The sequence below is a fragment of the Trachymyrmex cornetzi genome, unplaced genomic scaffold, assembly GCF_001594075.2.
Source record: "Trachymyrmex cornetzi isolate Tcor2-1 unplaced genomic scaffold, Tcor1.1 scaffold501, whole genome shotgun sequence".
Taxonomy (NCBI): Eukaryota; Metazoa; Arthropoda; class Insecta; order Hymenoptera; family Formicidae; genus Trachymyrmex; species Trachymyrmex cornetzi.
This window is the reverse complement of record NW_017299809.1, coordinates 78,292-94,847: the sequence shown is the minus strand read 5'-3', so window position 1 is coordinate 94,847 and position 16,556 is coordinate 78,292. Positions and strand designations below refer to the sequence as shown.

The 16,556-nt window shown below is 33.2% G+C and overlaps 1 protein-coding gene across 1 annotated transcript in view; it reads right to left on the bottom strand.

Annotated features, from left to right (window-relative positions):
- Positions 1-3,703: 3,703 nt before the first annotated feature.
- Positions 3,704-16,556, bottom strand: part of gukh (NHS actin remodeling regulator GUK-holder) — a 54,190-nt gene continuing 41,337 nt past the window's right edge. The window contains exons 8-10 of the mRNA XM_018514391.1: positions 6,041-6,683; positions 5,104-5,626; positions 3,704-4,707 (exon numbers count right to left, since the gene is read on the bottom strand). Coding sequence (XP_018369893.1) covers positions 3,865-4,707; positions 5,104-5,626; positions 6,041-6,683 — 2,009 coding nt within the window. The 3' untranslated portion in view covers positions 3,704-3,864. The remainder of the gene's footprint in view (positions 4,708-5,103; positions 5,627-6,040; positions 6,684-16,556) is intronic.

Below are 16,556 nucleotides of genomic sequence, written 5' to 3'. Positions count from 1 at the left end.
TTGCGTTACCTTGCTCAATTTAAATGTTACCATAAAAATTAAAGAATTAACCGTATAAAATGAAAAAGTTTAATTTAAATATAAAAATTTTTCATGTAAAAACACTTGGCGCTGCTAGATCTCTGTATATAATAATAACATGGTAATATAGTAGTAAAGCATGAATGTAAATAAGGATAAGAATATAATATTTAGAAAAATAATATAAATAACAAACATATTAATAAGAAAAGTCATAATCATATTAAAAAATTAAAAAATTTGAATATTTCGAAAAATAAGAAAAATAAAAACCATCCCCAATGAGAGTTAATATATCTAGCATGTGTATATATATGATTGAGTTATAGAGTCGTGTAAATTATGATCGTTGTGAATGCTCTAAGTTTAAATCAAAGAAAAATAAATTTAGACTTGTAAGACATGCATTATGAAAGAGAATTTATTATTACTTTTATTATATTACAATTATATTGTTATTGTTACTTTTAAATTATATACAATTATCATTTAAAATTTAATTTATTAATTACCATTCGAATTTTAAATTGTACTTATAGTTTTTCTTACTCTATCTAGCAGCGCCAAGTGTTTTTACATGAAAAATTTTTCTATTTAAATTAAATTTTTTCATTTTATACGGTTAATTCTTTAATTGTTAGGCTCTGTTAGGCTATGTTAGGCTCAAAACTTTTCAGACGACCCTCGTACGTGCATGTACATATATAGTATATATATAATTCACTTTGAATTATTTAGTCATTGAAAGATCTAGCTTCGACCGTTATAGGCTTGAATTTGCTTAGTATAATATTTTATGTATAAATATTATCTACATATCGTAAAGATTAGATTTTTCTATAATTATGCATGCGATAGCTTATACTATAAGAGCTAAATCGTTGCACAATTGCGTTCTACTGAATGTAATATCTAATATTGCGTTTCAAGTCCGACAAAGCGCGTAATTTATATACTATATAGAACTAAAAAATGTATTACTTGCAAATTTACATATGAATATTATCGATTCGCTTCAATCAAAAAATAGGATTCTTTTTTTTATTTTATTTATTTTTGTCGATCTAATTTATACTTGTAATGTTGATAAATTATGTGCGCAAAGCATGGAGTAACAAAGGAAACTCGGTTCTCGAAATGTTTCCATTTATTCTGAGCAAAGTACAAAACATGATTCCAGCTTATGATCTAGCGGATTACATTCTGCAAAATTACTTTTGTCCCTTATCGCGATCGTAAATAATTGATGAACGCGTCACTCGGTGTAATTTAAAATAATTTAATTAAGGCAACTCTGTTGTATTACGCTATACATATTATCCTCCTCGCTTACATATATGTACGCGTGCGCGCGTGTATGTGTGTGTGCGCGCGCGCGTGTGTGTGAGTATTAATATATATATATATATATCTGTCTATATATTCATCATCCGATACAATAAAATCAATCGTACAAAATCGATTCAATGTGAGAGATTACACATGCGATTAACGGCACTTTTTCGCTCAATTGTTGTATTACGCTATACATATTATCCTCCTCGCTTACATATATGTACGCGTGCGCGCGTGTATGTGTGTGTGCGCGCGCGAGTGTGTGTGAGTATTAATATATATATATATATATCTGTCTATATATTCATCATCCGATACAATAAAATCAATCGTACAAAATCGATTCAATGTGAGAGATTACACATGCGATTAACGGCACTTTTTCGCTCAAAAACGCGATATACCTATACTTACTAAATTCTACCCCGACTAGACTAGCAAGCGATCGAGATTTAAAATCGGTTTACGATTACACGCTGCTCGCGTATTATGTACAACTTTCGCCGAAGCGAACATAGGGCGGGATTGCGGGAGTTGACTTGTCGAAGTCGACAAATATATTTTTTAATACCTTAACGATTAAATTTCCGATTTGGCGTCATCGGCTATCCGAGTCTGTCGACACACAATAACGCCTCCCACGGTGTTGAATACGATAAATTGTGTGTTCTGCCAGAATTATTTTTTCGTCGTTTCCTTGATGAAAAAAATTCTTATATCTTATAATTAAAAAAATTGTTTATATTTTTAATTTATGAAGATTAAAAGTTTATAAAAAAATAGTTTTAATTTTTTAGATTTTACAAAAAATTATTGAATGAAAAATTTTTGAATAATTTTAGAATTCATATATATATAAAATTGCAGAAAAACTATAGTAATTCTGTCTCATTATTTAAAAAAAAATGTGTGTTTCAACTCGTACAAAAAAATCTTCTAAAATTTTCTAAACATTATAAAATTTATGTAAAAATTATGACAGGTTATGTAAAAAATTCTAAGAAAATTTTTCGCCAAGTTTTTTTTTAATAAATTGGAAGAGAATTATTGGACAAGATAATTTTGTTTGCCTAATAGTTCAAACATGTATGAATTATTTTGCGAGCTGAAAATCTCGAGAATTTTTAATAATCTTACTTTCAATTTGTTAATTTCTATCTTCTACGGTGAACGATTTATAATTTATCGTGCTTAATTTTTATGTAACTCTTGGCTATCAATATATTCCTCTATTTCCTTTTAAGGAATATTGACTCTCATGAATAAATTATTATTATGTAGCCCAAGTGGTTATAAAATACTGCACAAATATTTCGATTCATTTAAATAAAGGTAATGATGAAATTGTTATTTATAGGATTACGAAAGAGCTTCATCACTAGTTTCTTCATATCGCAGGTAGAGCCTCGCGAATGAAATTTCATTACTGTCGCAAAGATTATAATATATCCGTATTTTCTGTATTTAAGAATATATCAAGATGAGATATAGAACTCATTTCATTCTTATTATTTGAAGAATGTTTTATTGTGAACATTGAGATCGTGCGAAGATCCAATGGTTTTCTTCATTAAGAAGAAGTTCGCTTAGCATAAAAAATGAAAAAATATTAATTATATCGTATCAGTACATCGATGTATTGACACCTACGGCATTCCTAATCTCGAGACTAAATTTATAGTGTCATACACAAGTAATATACTTTTTTATAAAACGATTACATCGAATAGGCACTCGAATGGAATTGTAGCGTCGAGAATATCTTATTTATTGCTTATTATTAGATTGATTTACGTATAAGATTTAGCGGAGCGATTTGTAAATTACATAACGTAACGTTACGTGCAGTAAAATCAATTTTACATTCAATCGGCAGAGTGTGACGTAATAATTACTACGTGTGAGTATTTTTTTTACTTTATGCAAGAAACTTTGCAATACTAGGTAATACTATATTTCCACGTAATTACCATATCACGTTTATAAATTATTGTCTCTTAATAGATGTGAGTTGCTGCAATTAAGACGAACAATTCGATTTAAACGAGTCATGATTGATAAATATGTCGTCATCAGAATTCGCAAATAGATTTAGATGTCCTTGTTATTAATTCTTCATTAATGTACAAATAATATCCTTGCCATTATATCTTCATTAATGTATAATTAGATAAGACATAGAAAAATTGTCATAGAAACATTTTAGATGCGTTAGGTTTCTTCAAGAAAAAATTTATAAAAAATTGGGAAATGGAGATTAAATCATAATTTGAGCACTGCTTGATTTTTACAGTCATTATAATCATAATATATGTTGAAATCCATTTCGATTTAACAAACTCTTGCACATAAATACTTACAATTTAACAATTCAGTATATTAAATGTTGACTTATTAAAGTATCTCAGCTTGTTAAGAAAACCAAAAATATACATATTATATGTTACAATAATGAAGAGCTAAAGTTTTGTACAAGGTTATTGTCCTCATTACATAGACATTCGCAAATCACAGAGCGGTTTCGAGAGTAGGAGCACTCGGACTGCGCGGTGCTACATTTTGTGTTACCGCGTGTCGCGGAGATTCCGATCGCGCTCTGAATCTTTTGCTAAAGTAAACATTATGTGACGAATTGGTGCTTGTGGGTGTGCTGGCCAGGAATTGAGCTCTCGCTAACTGATTGCTAATCCTCCTCGACTCGAAAGCACTCACGGGATCCTGACTTTTAAATTTGAGCGTATCCTTCGAATACCTTATTGTTGTGCTGATGATATCGTTTCGAGGCAATACGGACGAAGTATCCTGGCTAGTTTCCGCAGGAGATGCGGTTCGTGTAGGATTATTTGATGTGCTTATGATTAATTCTCGGATGTGGTTGTTTTGATTTAACGATTTGATTGCGGAATCGAAATTGAGTTCATTTATAGGCGTCTTGTTCGCCGTTAGTCTAGCGTTGTTTGCAGTTTTATAATCGGTGACACGCAGGTGACTCGGTAGATCAATGCAAAGATCCAGCTGTCGTCTTGAAGAATTCAGTCTTGAAATGGGAGATGTGTTTTCCGGCGAGGGCTTCATTGCCTTTTCCTCCGCCGCAGTGTCCTCGATTATGGTGGATGAAAGGACATCAGTCCTTGGGGTCTGGAACCTCCAAACTGAGCGTGGACTCAAAACTTTAGCTAAGGGACTCTGATGAGTATTCGGCGATGATTGTTGTGGCTGTTGTTGACATTGTTGGCGTGATAGTTTTAATTGTTCCGCCGCCGATAATCGCATGGGATTAGTCTTTACACTCTGTTGAAGGAGTAAACGTTTGAAATCCATTCGTGACGTGGGCGATTGCACTGTTGATATCTGGAATAAATCGGCTGAATTAACGGGAGAAACAAATTGTAGCGAACAAATAAATTACAAATTGCAGGATTTTAGAAAGGTTAGAAATATCAATTTGTGCTAAAATAAACGTATATTTCAGCTGGTATTCATAGTCAGATCTTATATTTAAGACCTTATGTACAGTCTTAAGATATCATGAACTAATCAGAGAGCCGCATTAGAATCCTAAGACATTACTTGGACGATCTTAAAATAAGAACGGACTATGAATACCGCCCATAGTCTTCGTTTATATTAAATAAATTAATGATTAACAAAAAAACAATTTCTTTGAGAGAAATAGGAATAGAAATCGAGAGAAATGTGATCTATCTTCAAATCGCTGATTTTCGCAAGGCCAGTATTGATAATTACCTCTGAAGAAGCTTTTTGAGATTCCGGACTCCAGCTATGTCTGGTACCGGCCGGCGTTTTCACTAGAGAGTTCATTGATCCACATGGCGATAGGTTTTCGTTATCGTTTTCATTGAGCTTGATATTGAGTTTCTTCTTAGACTTGTGAATCGCGGCAAATAACTCCTGGTTGGACATGGTGCTTTTGGTAGGCGACAGGACTAGATTGGTTGACGTCGTCCTGCCGGAGGTCTGGATGGGAGTGCTTCTACCCGAAGAACTGTTCGTTAGTACCAGCGATGGGCAATTATTGCCGGCGGTGGTGGTCAGAACCAGACGTTCCGCCACGGTTGGCACCGATCGTCCATAGTAGCTGGTGGGAGTGGATGATTTGAAGCCGTTATCGTAACTCCCGTGGCCGATCGGCGAAATTGGATTATTTCTCAGAATGTCCGCATTAGGAGATTTCGTAAGAGGATCGTTGGCGGGTGAAGATGCGAAGAATCGATAGCCGAGTGCAGCTTGGTTTAGAGGCGTTGCGAATCTGTGCATAGGATAAGTATGTTTAAAGGTCAATAACAATTAACATTAGTTGCTTCAATAGACTTAATGGTTAATAATCTAAAATTTTTTTCAAATCTTTCATATATAATAAAGATAAAAAATTAGATAACTAGGGCTAACTGAATAAATTTGACTTTGTTTTATTGTTATTATCGTATTCTTGATAATATGTAATATTATTAATATCATTAATCTTTAGTCTTCTGATGTTAGAAATATATAAGCATTGGAAAGAGTTAGAAGAGTTAAGAATAGAAAGATTCTTTCTGTTACCTAATTGAGTTTTTGAATCAATTGTAAATTTACAGAAAAATTTATAATTATAGTGAAATTAGATATAAATAGAAGGAATCCTTCTATCTATAATTTTTATAATTTTTTTTCCAATTCTCACCTATTTCTAACATCCACGATTGACTGAGGTTGATTCTGCACAAATTTGCCTCTCGTATCCTCTTGTTCCAAATTTCTTCTCCCCGCATCTACGTGAAGAACATGTCGAGCCTGTTCGTTTTCTACGACCGTGGCTTTCTGTTGACTCTGTTTCGCCAGCATGTGCATGCTACTGAGAGAACCGTGTCCCAGACCCCTGGTGATGTCCGGCGTAACACTACGAGGTGGTTCGATCTCTCGTTGAGGTCTTCTTGTCGGTAGGGTATGGAACTGCTGTTGATTGATATCTTTGGCTGGTGAATTGAGTTGCTGATTCTTAGCGTTGTGCATGTGCACTGTTTGATAATTACAAACTCGTTGCTGGTACTCATAGTTCGACATCCTTTGCTGATCGAAAAGATTTTTGCCATTTTTATAATGTTGAATATTTCGACGAGGATCATAGATGGCCTGCTTTCGATCCTGCGCGATCGAATTTTTGGAATAAGCTCGCAGATTCGGTGGCTGCGTATCCTTTAAGATTTCTTCTTGGTACTTATATGACTTTTGTCGATCTTCGGGCTTTGGTGGGGCGATATAGGGCGGCGGTTGAACAATCGCTTGTGGCGGTATGGATTCCGGAGATATAGTCAGTAAAGTGTTGTCTGCAACACAATCAAGAGAATGTCTTTACGTTTCTCGCAAGTGGTAAGTTAGAACATAAGTATTTTTCTTAGATTGATACCCAGACAGCACATAATATTTATAAAATATTTACAAAATATTTATAAACATTTATTGTAAATCTTATAGTAAATGCTATAGAAATACTTAGCAGTCATTATAAAAAATACTTAACGGAAATATTTATTTATATTTACCGTAAATATTACATTTAATATTTAGTCTATCTTTTAATAATATTTCGAATGAAGCTTTATATAAAATATGTATTAAATATTTATATAACATTTCAAAAAATAAATAATAATAAATATTTGTCATAAATATTCTGTGGTGTCTGAGTTATTTTTAGCGTGATAAAATATAATATTAGAATTACTATCTTTTAAAAGTTTTTAAATAAATTAATCTTTTTTCGAAAAGATTATAAAATGATTTCGAAGATTCGTGTTAAATCTATCATGCCTATATTATAATTGTGATACATTTTATTACATGTGTGATTATTTCTTACAATTTTAATTTATAATTATTTTGGTTATAATTATTTTATTCGAGATATTGCGATCAAAAAAAAGTTACGTAAGAGAAAAATTTTTTGATGATTACAATTTCATGTGTTAAACATAATAATATACACATGTAGACTTAAATATATATTAAAAATACATTTACACGAGAACTATTGTTGAAATATATCGTGAGTGATTATCCAAGCAAAGCAACATTGCAAAAGCATCACAAACACAAGCATGCAATAAACGAAACGTGAGAAAATTATAATATAGCGCATGAGTTTGATGTTAATTTTTGTGGCCATCTAAATTATTAAATTAAATATTAATATTCAATGAAATTAAGTCAATTAGATCAATAATATGGAGTAATACATGTTCATGTAATTTATAGACGTTATATATATTATATGTATATACAGGGTGTCCCATTTTAAACATTACGCACCTGAATATCTCGTCAGGGGAGCCACCAATCCGAAAATAACCCTTACAAAAGTTGTTGGATTCGGAGGGGGACATCCGATGGTGACCTTCAATTTCACCTTGACCTTTACCTTCAAGGTCATTTGAAGGTTAAATCGAATTTTTTAAATAGAAACTCCTATTTTGACCCCGGATTCGGAAAGAGCGCAAAATTTTACGTTTAAATGGATACTTGAGGCTCTTCTTTGGAATAACCTTCAGAGGTTATTTCAAGGACAAAGTATTTGAAATTACGTACTCGAATACATATCTTGTCGGAGAACACACCTGTGAACAAAACTAAAGTTTCACATTTATTTTTTTAGTAGCACGGAATTAGTTAGAGGGTACAGTTGTTCAAACCCCCTTGCGTTTTTGAAGACAATTTAATCGGCTGGTTTCTCTATGATATTGCCTTAATTGGCCGGACAATGATTCTTGCCTTAATCGGCTGGTTTCTCTATGGTCTTGCCTTAATTGGCCGGATAATGAATCTTGCCATCATTGGTCGTGTTCGACGCGGTCTTGCCTTCATCGGCTGGATCAAAATAGGGCCCTAAAATCCATCCTGCTACGTTCTCGCCGTGAGCCCTGGACATCGATGTATGTATTATGTCGATAACTCAAAGCAGGTTCTGGTGTGAACAATTTTATTTCGACAGGTTATTTCGACTCTTAACATAACTTTAAAGTTTCTATCAATATTAAAAAAATTCGATTGGATCTTCAAATGACCTTGAAGGTCGAGGTCAAGGTGAAATTGCAGGTCACCATCTGATGTCCCCCTCCAAACCCAACAACATTTGTAAGGGTTATTTTCGGAATGGTGGGTCCCCTGACAAGATATTCAGGTGCGTAATTTCAAAGATTTTGTCCTTGAAATAAACTCTGAAGGTCATTCCAAAGAAGAGCCTCAAGTACCCATTTAAACGTAAAATTTTGCGCTCTTTCCGAATCCGGGATCAAAAATAGGGGTTTCTATTTAAAAAATTCGATTTGACCTTTAAATGACCTTGAAGGTCAAGGTCAAAGTGAAATTGAAGGTCACCATCCGATGTCCCCCTCTGAACAACTTTTGTAAGGGTTATTTTCGGATTGGTGGCTCCCCTGACGAGATATTCAGGTGCGTAATTTAAAATGGGACACCCTATATATACAATATACAGGGTGTCCCGAATTTAAATGTCTAAACTTCGGGAACATATGGAGGATCGATAAACTAAGAAAAAAAGTCCTGTAGAGATACAATCATTTTTGCTACGTTTTGAAGAAAATCGCAAAAAAGACAAAACGTAGTTTTCATTTTTGTACTTTCTCATTATTTATTCATGTTGTATTTATTCACTTGCTTAATGTAAATATTGTTCAAAATGTTGACTTCTTGCAGCAATGCAAGCATTGCATCTAGTACGGACAGTTCGTGTTGCAATCAAACAGTGATCTGGCGATATTTGATGCACTGCAGCCTCCATTCGATTTCTCAGTTTTTTTCTGGAGTTAACTGGCGACGAATAAACTTCCTGCTTCAGTGAGTTTTAATTTCAGTTTTGTCATTTTTGCGATTTTCTCCAAAATAAAGCAAAAACGAACATATCTCTACAAGACTTTTTTTCTTACTTTATCGATCCTCTACACGTTCCCGAAGTTTAGACATTTAATTCGGGACACCCTTATACATATACATATATAATGTCTAATATTAAATGATACATGCAGACATAGTTTAATATGTAGAGGAGACCGGGTCTCCTTGGTACAGTTTTCACAATTTCGGCATTAGATTTTTTAAACAATTAACCGGTTAAGTGGTAGGCTTTTTAAAACATTCCGTGCCAAAAGTGGTAAAACGTAATTGCAATATATATACAAAAATCGCCATTTTCATTCAACGTATTAGTCGCCATGTTGTGTTCGCCATCAAATTTTACAAATTTGACGCCAAAATCGAGTTCAGAAGCCCAAAAAACAATAGTATACCAAATTTCAAGCAAATTCGTTGAATAATATAGAAGTTATTCAAGATGTGCATATATGCTACAATACCACTTAACCGGTTAATTATTTTCATTAAAATATATCAATATGATGAAGAGAACCTTTCTCTATATTTTGATACCAGTAATGGTTCTATATACTGTATAGTTTCTTTGCAATAAATGAAATACGGACATGCTGCATTGTAGTTAACTTGCCCCGATATGTAGGGTAAATTGATACATATCACAGTATAAATTGCCCTCTGTGATAAATTCTATATTAACTAACAAAAACTTAATAAAAAAGTAATAGAAATAAAAATTAGATAGTAGATATGTACTTTTTGGTAAAAATTGTATCTTCCAAAGTTATTTTGTAATAATCAAATAACAAAATGTTATTACAGAAAAATAAGTGTAAATTATTTTAATTCTACCTCATTTTAATATAAAAATATTAAATATAAAGAGTTAAATTATAATTAAATGTTCGCACATGCGGTATAACGAGTTAACCAAACCTTTTCTTGCGGTACGAGTCAACGCACCCCTCCCTTCACCTATCTAATTTTAATCATTTTATTATAACAAATTACCATTGTTACTCAAAATAATGTATTGTATACTAACGAACACTTTTTTTTTAACTAATAGTACATTGCTTAGACTTGCTTTCGCAAACCGAAAAACATTAATACGAAATTATGAAATGCTGAAAAATTTACTTGTCTGCTCTTAAATCAGACTTTTTTCTTTTTCTATTGTAATACTTTTGTTTGATTTAAATGAAACTTAGGAAGAAGTATCTATGTTATAAAAGAAATATTTTGCAGTAACTTTCCCATTGATTCCTTCATCATAAATAACATACATTGCCAATTTGCCTCTTATACCAACGAGCCTCGGTCTCCCCTATATAAAAGTGATATAAAAATGATATAAAATTAATACGTATATATTTTAGAAAAATATAAAAGAATTATTAAAATGTTTTTTATATATAATAGAAAAATTCACATCTCTCTTCACATCAAACTTACGCGCAATATACCTAGGAAGTTAAAAAAAACGTACTCACCAGGTATATGGAGCATGGAACTATGATATGTGTGTGAGTTACTAGTGCGGGGTGCCACACGCGTGAGGTGCATTTTTTTCTAAAACTATACAGTAGGCACATAGGTATATAGGAATACATAAAATGAAAAATAATAGATAAAAACAGGCGGGAACTTAGGATGGTACAATATTTACAAATTCAGAGGTGCATATATGTATGATATGTACATGGGTGAGATGAGATGATATAGATAAAAAAAGAAAAAAATAATAACAAAATACAAGTGCATTCCAAAAAGAACGACGTCTATTCATATACATTTTTAAATCATTAAAATGACATTGTTTTGTCGGCGATAGTAATATTGTACTTTTATGTATGTACAGACAATAATAGATGCGTCGCGATAACGCATTGTGGAAGTACAAAAGGAAAAACATGTACATATATGTGACTATATAACGTTACTTACAGCAGATGTAGATTCCTTAACGCTCTAGACATATACACATATATAGTACACGCTGATAGTGCATGCTCCCCTGTCCAAGTTGTAAGTACATACGTCCTCGTGATATTAGTTGCAAGCTGATTAATCAACACTGTTGTATCAGGGTAATACTGTGAGGAATGCGGCACAAAGTGCAATTCGAATCCCGTTCCCTCTCGAATTCAGTTCTATGTATATGCGACTCGTTTTATAACCTGTGTGCTATTATCCCACGTTATCCCGTAAATAAACGGCGCGAAATCACGTACGATGTTATCGCGCTAACTAAATGCTAGCGAAGTTAACGTGGTATCGTGTAGACACACAGGCACGGTAATATCTATTACAAAAGCAACATTATGGTTACGTTCCATTTAACGCTCACAACGCTCGTGGAATCATTTCATCCTTGTCGTTTATCACATGTTAAGTAAGAACTAACGATGCTCGCAAGCGTTGCGAGCGTTAAGTGAAACGCAGCCTTTATCATCAGTAAAGAGAGAGTAATCATTTCAGACACATTAATCCTTTATGAAATTTGCTTGGCTTTCTCTAGTATGCAATTCCTTATATTGTATCAGTATAATCCACATCCCATCGTAGATCAGGCTAAGGCCTTGCGTACAATAGTACAAATATTAGGAATAGAAATAAATATTAAATATTAGAAAAATAAAAAGATTAAAGAATAACGGAACACTGCACAATTAATATAAATAAGATATGATATACAGGGTGACCCATTTTAACTTAGACAGCCAAATAACTCGAAACATCGCGATTAAATAAAAAAAATGTTTAAAACAAAATTGTTGGATATGAAGGGGCTGAATGAACTATGACCTTGACAATGACCTTGACCTTCATTTTCACGGTTATTTGAAGGTCTACTTTCAATTTTCAAATAGAAACCTAAACCTATATTTTTGATCCCGGATTTTGAAAGAGCGCAAAATTTTACGTCCAGATGAACTTTCATGTTATGGGTTAAAGTTGACCATAGAGGTCATTTCAAAGACAAATTCCTAATCAAAGCAGAAAGCCAAAAAATCTTGATTTTTCCTTGATAGTGTTTGTGAGAAAAATTGTTGGATGTCGAGGGGAGACCAAACTATGACCCTGACAATGTCCTTGAACCCATATTTTCATGACCATTTCAAGGTCAAGTGGGGATTTTTAATAAAATTTTATGCTACATATGTATTTTCTTGTTGTGATTCTTTAGATATTAGCATACCTTACCTTCAAAATAAAAAATTAAACTTTCCATCTGATGGAGTTCCTCTAAGTATCCCTCCAAAATTTTGTCCATTTAGTGCCAAGGTCACAAGTGTTTATGTATTTTTTTTAACATTTGTAATCTGATAAAATTCTGGTCAGTAAAATGGCAAATTATACGCCTACAGAAGTAGTCGATATTCTTATAACCTTTAGCTGTGGGGCAGGGTTTTGCATTATGTGACTGTTGGGTCATCTCTTCACCGAGGTAAATAGCCAGTTCTGTGTTAGGCTCCTTGGTTGTCTAGGTAAGTGCGAACCAACAAACAGCCCAACTCACGCTAGATCGATTTAGAGGAAATTACTTTTATCCCCAGCATAAAATTTTATTAAAAATCCCCACTTGACCTTGAAATGGTCATGAAAATATAGGTTCAAGGACATTGTCAGGGTCATAGTTTGGTCTCCCCTCGACATCCAACAATTTTTCTCACAAACACTATCCGGGAAAAATCAAGATTTTTTGGCTTTCTGCTTCGATTAGGAATTTGTTTGTGAAATGACCTCTATGGTCAACTTTGACCCATAACATGAAAATTCATCTGGACGTAAAATCTTGCGCTCTTTCAAAATCCGGGATCAAAAATATGGGTTTCTATTTGAAAATTGAAAGTAGACCTTCAAATAACCTTGAAAATGAAGGTCAAGGTCATTGTCAAGGTCATAGTTCATTCAGCCCCTTCATATCCAACAATTTTTGTTTTAAACATTTTTTTATTTAATCGCGATGTTTCGAGTTATTTGGCTGTCTTAGTTAAAATGGGTCACCCTGTATAATATGTCTTACATATTATATCATATTATATTATATCGTCTTACATACTATTACTTATCTATTGTACGTTACATTTATAACCTCTATTCCTAATTTTTTATTTTTATATTACTCAAAATTTATGTCCATTTTTAATATTATTTCTGTTGAAGCGGAAGGCCTAACTTTTTCTCAGTTTTTATAATTAATATTAGAACAAAAATTAAGTAATATTTTATAAAATTATTCAAAGAAATATACATATATTTTTTAATGCTTTTTACGATCGCAAAAAAAAACACGGTATCACCCTGATATAATTGTAGCTACAGGTTCTATGTAGTCACAGTTAGTCCTTGTTAGTGACAGACGCTACTTACAACGAGAGGCGAGCACGCATCTCGAACAAACATGCGACACGACAAATTAAGGCACATTTACGAGAGTTTCACGCAAGCATGCCGTAACATGAACTGCTGTTATCTCGATTATGTAAGATGACGACTGTTTATTTGTAGAATATTTAACAGTGAGTCAATGCGAGATGGAATGTGAAGGTCTTAACGTCCTTCCGATCGGAGGACGATTAATTTTGTCAAACTATCAAGTTATTAATTACATTTCAAGTTAAAGTATCAAACGTAATATTTATATATAATTTAGATTAACAATAACAAATATATATCTAAAGTTTAAGAATAATTTTTATAGAAGTTTTTTTTAGATTCCACAGAAATTTCCAATTACAATAATAGATGAGATAAACTGTAAAATGTTAAGGTAACTTAAAATACAGTAATATGCTTTTCATATCATGATAGAGGTCAATAACTTAACTTCGTGTAACGCGTTATTCAATCAATCGCGAGTGAAATACAAGGGGAAATCAAAGATATCGTAACCGCGTTCCTACGTTTATACGTACGAAACCAACGAAACGAAGTTCAACGCGTATACGCACGAAAAACACGTTTTCCTCTTATTATTATCAACACGAAAAAAATCACTTTCGTACGTCTTCAGGATCATATTTCGTATTTTCTAGACCTCATTCTCGACTTATCGTTCAGAAATGCGAAATAAAGAACGAGCTGCAACGAATTACGCATTTATCGCGAACAGATAATAGTTTTATAGGCTATGACTAATTCTCTCCTGTTCTTTTTATGGATTTATTTTCATGGTATATTTATACTGCGTCGCAAAAAACAGTCATACAGAAATTGTGTAAATCATTATATCAATAACAGGCTCATCAATTTCACTTTGAACATCGTTTTAATTGTAAATTGTCACTGTCTCTAACAATGCAGCAAAATATTTTTACATGCATAAAATACGTAGCAACAGTAATGAAATACGAATATTATTGGTTCACAGAAAGAATAATTTTGCTGAAATACCTAAAAATTTAACTAGATATATATTTAAAAATAATTTTGTTTGAATCATCAAAATAATTATATGTAGGACACTGAAACTAGAATTAAAAATTTTTTGCAGCATTGTCATCAATGTTTAAGCGTTCTATATAATTATTTTGATAGTTCAACAAAATTATTTCCAAATCTGTATTTAGTTAAATGTTTAGAGCTGTTATATTTTAGCAGAATTATTCGTTCCCTATAGCAAACATAATTTGGTGTAATTATTCATTGCTGGTAATAAATATAATTGTTAAATGTAATTGTTATAAACATATGACAAATTGATTATGTTCAAACTGACTAAGTATGTACAAATATGTTGTTTATGTGTACATCCTTCGATAAGATAACATAGCGCTCATTCCATGCAAAATCTAAAGATCGACAGTAACGAAAATGATTATACGTCTTTGTCACTGGCCATACGTGTGCTGTTGTGTAGTGAATAGGTGTTCTGTATTCCAACGTTATTTATTGTGTATAGATTGAATTACAGGAAAAAGCAGGATCTCGGTCTTGTATCTATATTATGAAGACACGGCTTCTTTCGCTCGTTGGTAGACTCGGCTATCGTATATTTCACGCTCGCTGTTGCTTAGAAGTTTGCTTCTGTGTCTCGAATACGTAAGAGATCTTTCGAGAACAGTGTCTCTATTATATAGGCGATCTCGTGGCTAGTCGCAGCCAATCATCGTTATAAACGCTGCGGATTGGCTACACCGTATCACGTGGGCCAAAGGGCGCTGTACGCGACTGTCTGTCTCGATGCGCCTGCATTCCGTGCGTGTGCGTGTACGCGTGCGCGTGCGTGCGCATGAGTGAGTATGCTACAACAAATTATAGCGGGCCCGCATTTAGAGAATCGTATCGCGCAACAATTATAATAAAGTATGACACGTAACATGCTCCCCCCGTTGAGAGGACACATGCTGATCAACTAGGTGTTTATGTAATTGTTTGTGTACAATGTGTTCGGTGTTGTGGAGCGTTGTCACTTGACTGGAAGTGGACATAGAGATTTCACCGATCGCTTTAACAGTCCCGCACTCGTCTTGACGGTGACGGTTCGCACGACTCCATCCTCACCAGGATGAGTTTCTGCAACTCTGCCCAAGGCCCACTGTAAGCATGGGAGGTTTTTTTCCTTGATTAGGACGATTTTTCCGACTTCGATTCCTTCTTCATCCTTGGTCCATTTATGACGGACTTGAAGTTCATTGAGATATTCTAGGCTCCAACGTGCCCAAAAATCTTGTCGGACCTTATAAATATGTTGCCATGTTGAAAGACGGTTTGCTGGGACAGACGAGACGTCAGATTCCGGTAGATTAATCAACGGTCGACCAATTAAACAATGAGCGGGAGTGAGGGCTAAAGGATCATTGGAATCGGCCGATAAAGAAGAAATAGGTCTTGAATTTAATATACCTTCGACTTCTACGACGAACGTGTTTAATTCCTCGAATGTAAATAAAAGTTCGCCGATTACGCGCTTGAAGTGATGCTTAAATAATTTAACTGTGGATTCCCACAGTCCCCCAAAGTGTGGTGCGATGGGAGGTATGAAATGCCATTTAATGTGATGCTCATTTGCAAACCGATTTGCAGGGTTGGGTAAGTTACTTTTTTTTTAACTAAGTTAAGTTAAAGTTAATAACCTTAAAAATTTAACTTAGTTAAGATACAAGTTAATGTATAATGAAATTAATTGAATTAAAAGTTAAGTTAATAAAAAAAAGTAATTGAAAAGTTAAAAGTTAAAAAAAATTTTTTTTTTCATGATTTCAGGGTTTTAGTCTTATTAATAATGGAAATGACAATTAAAACAGAAAACTTTATTTAGATTTTAGAACATCCAATATTTTATTATATTAATTTTTTTTATAATA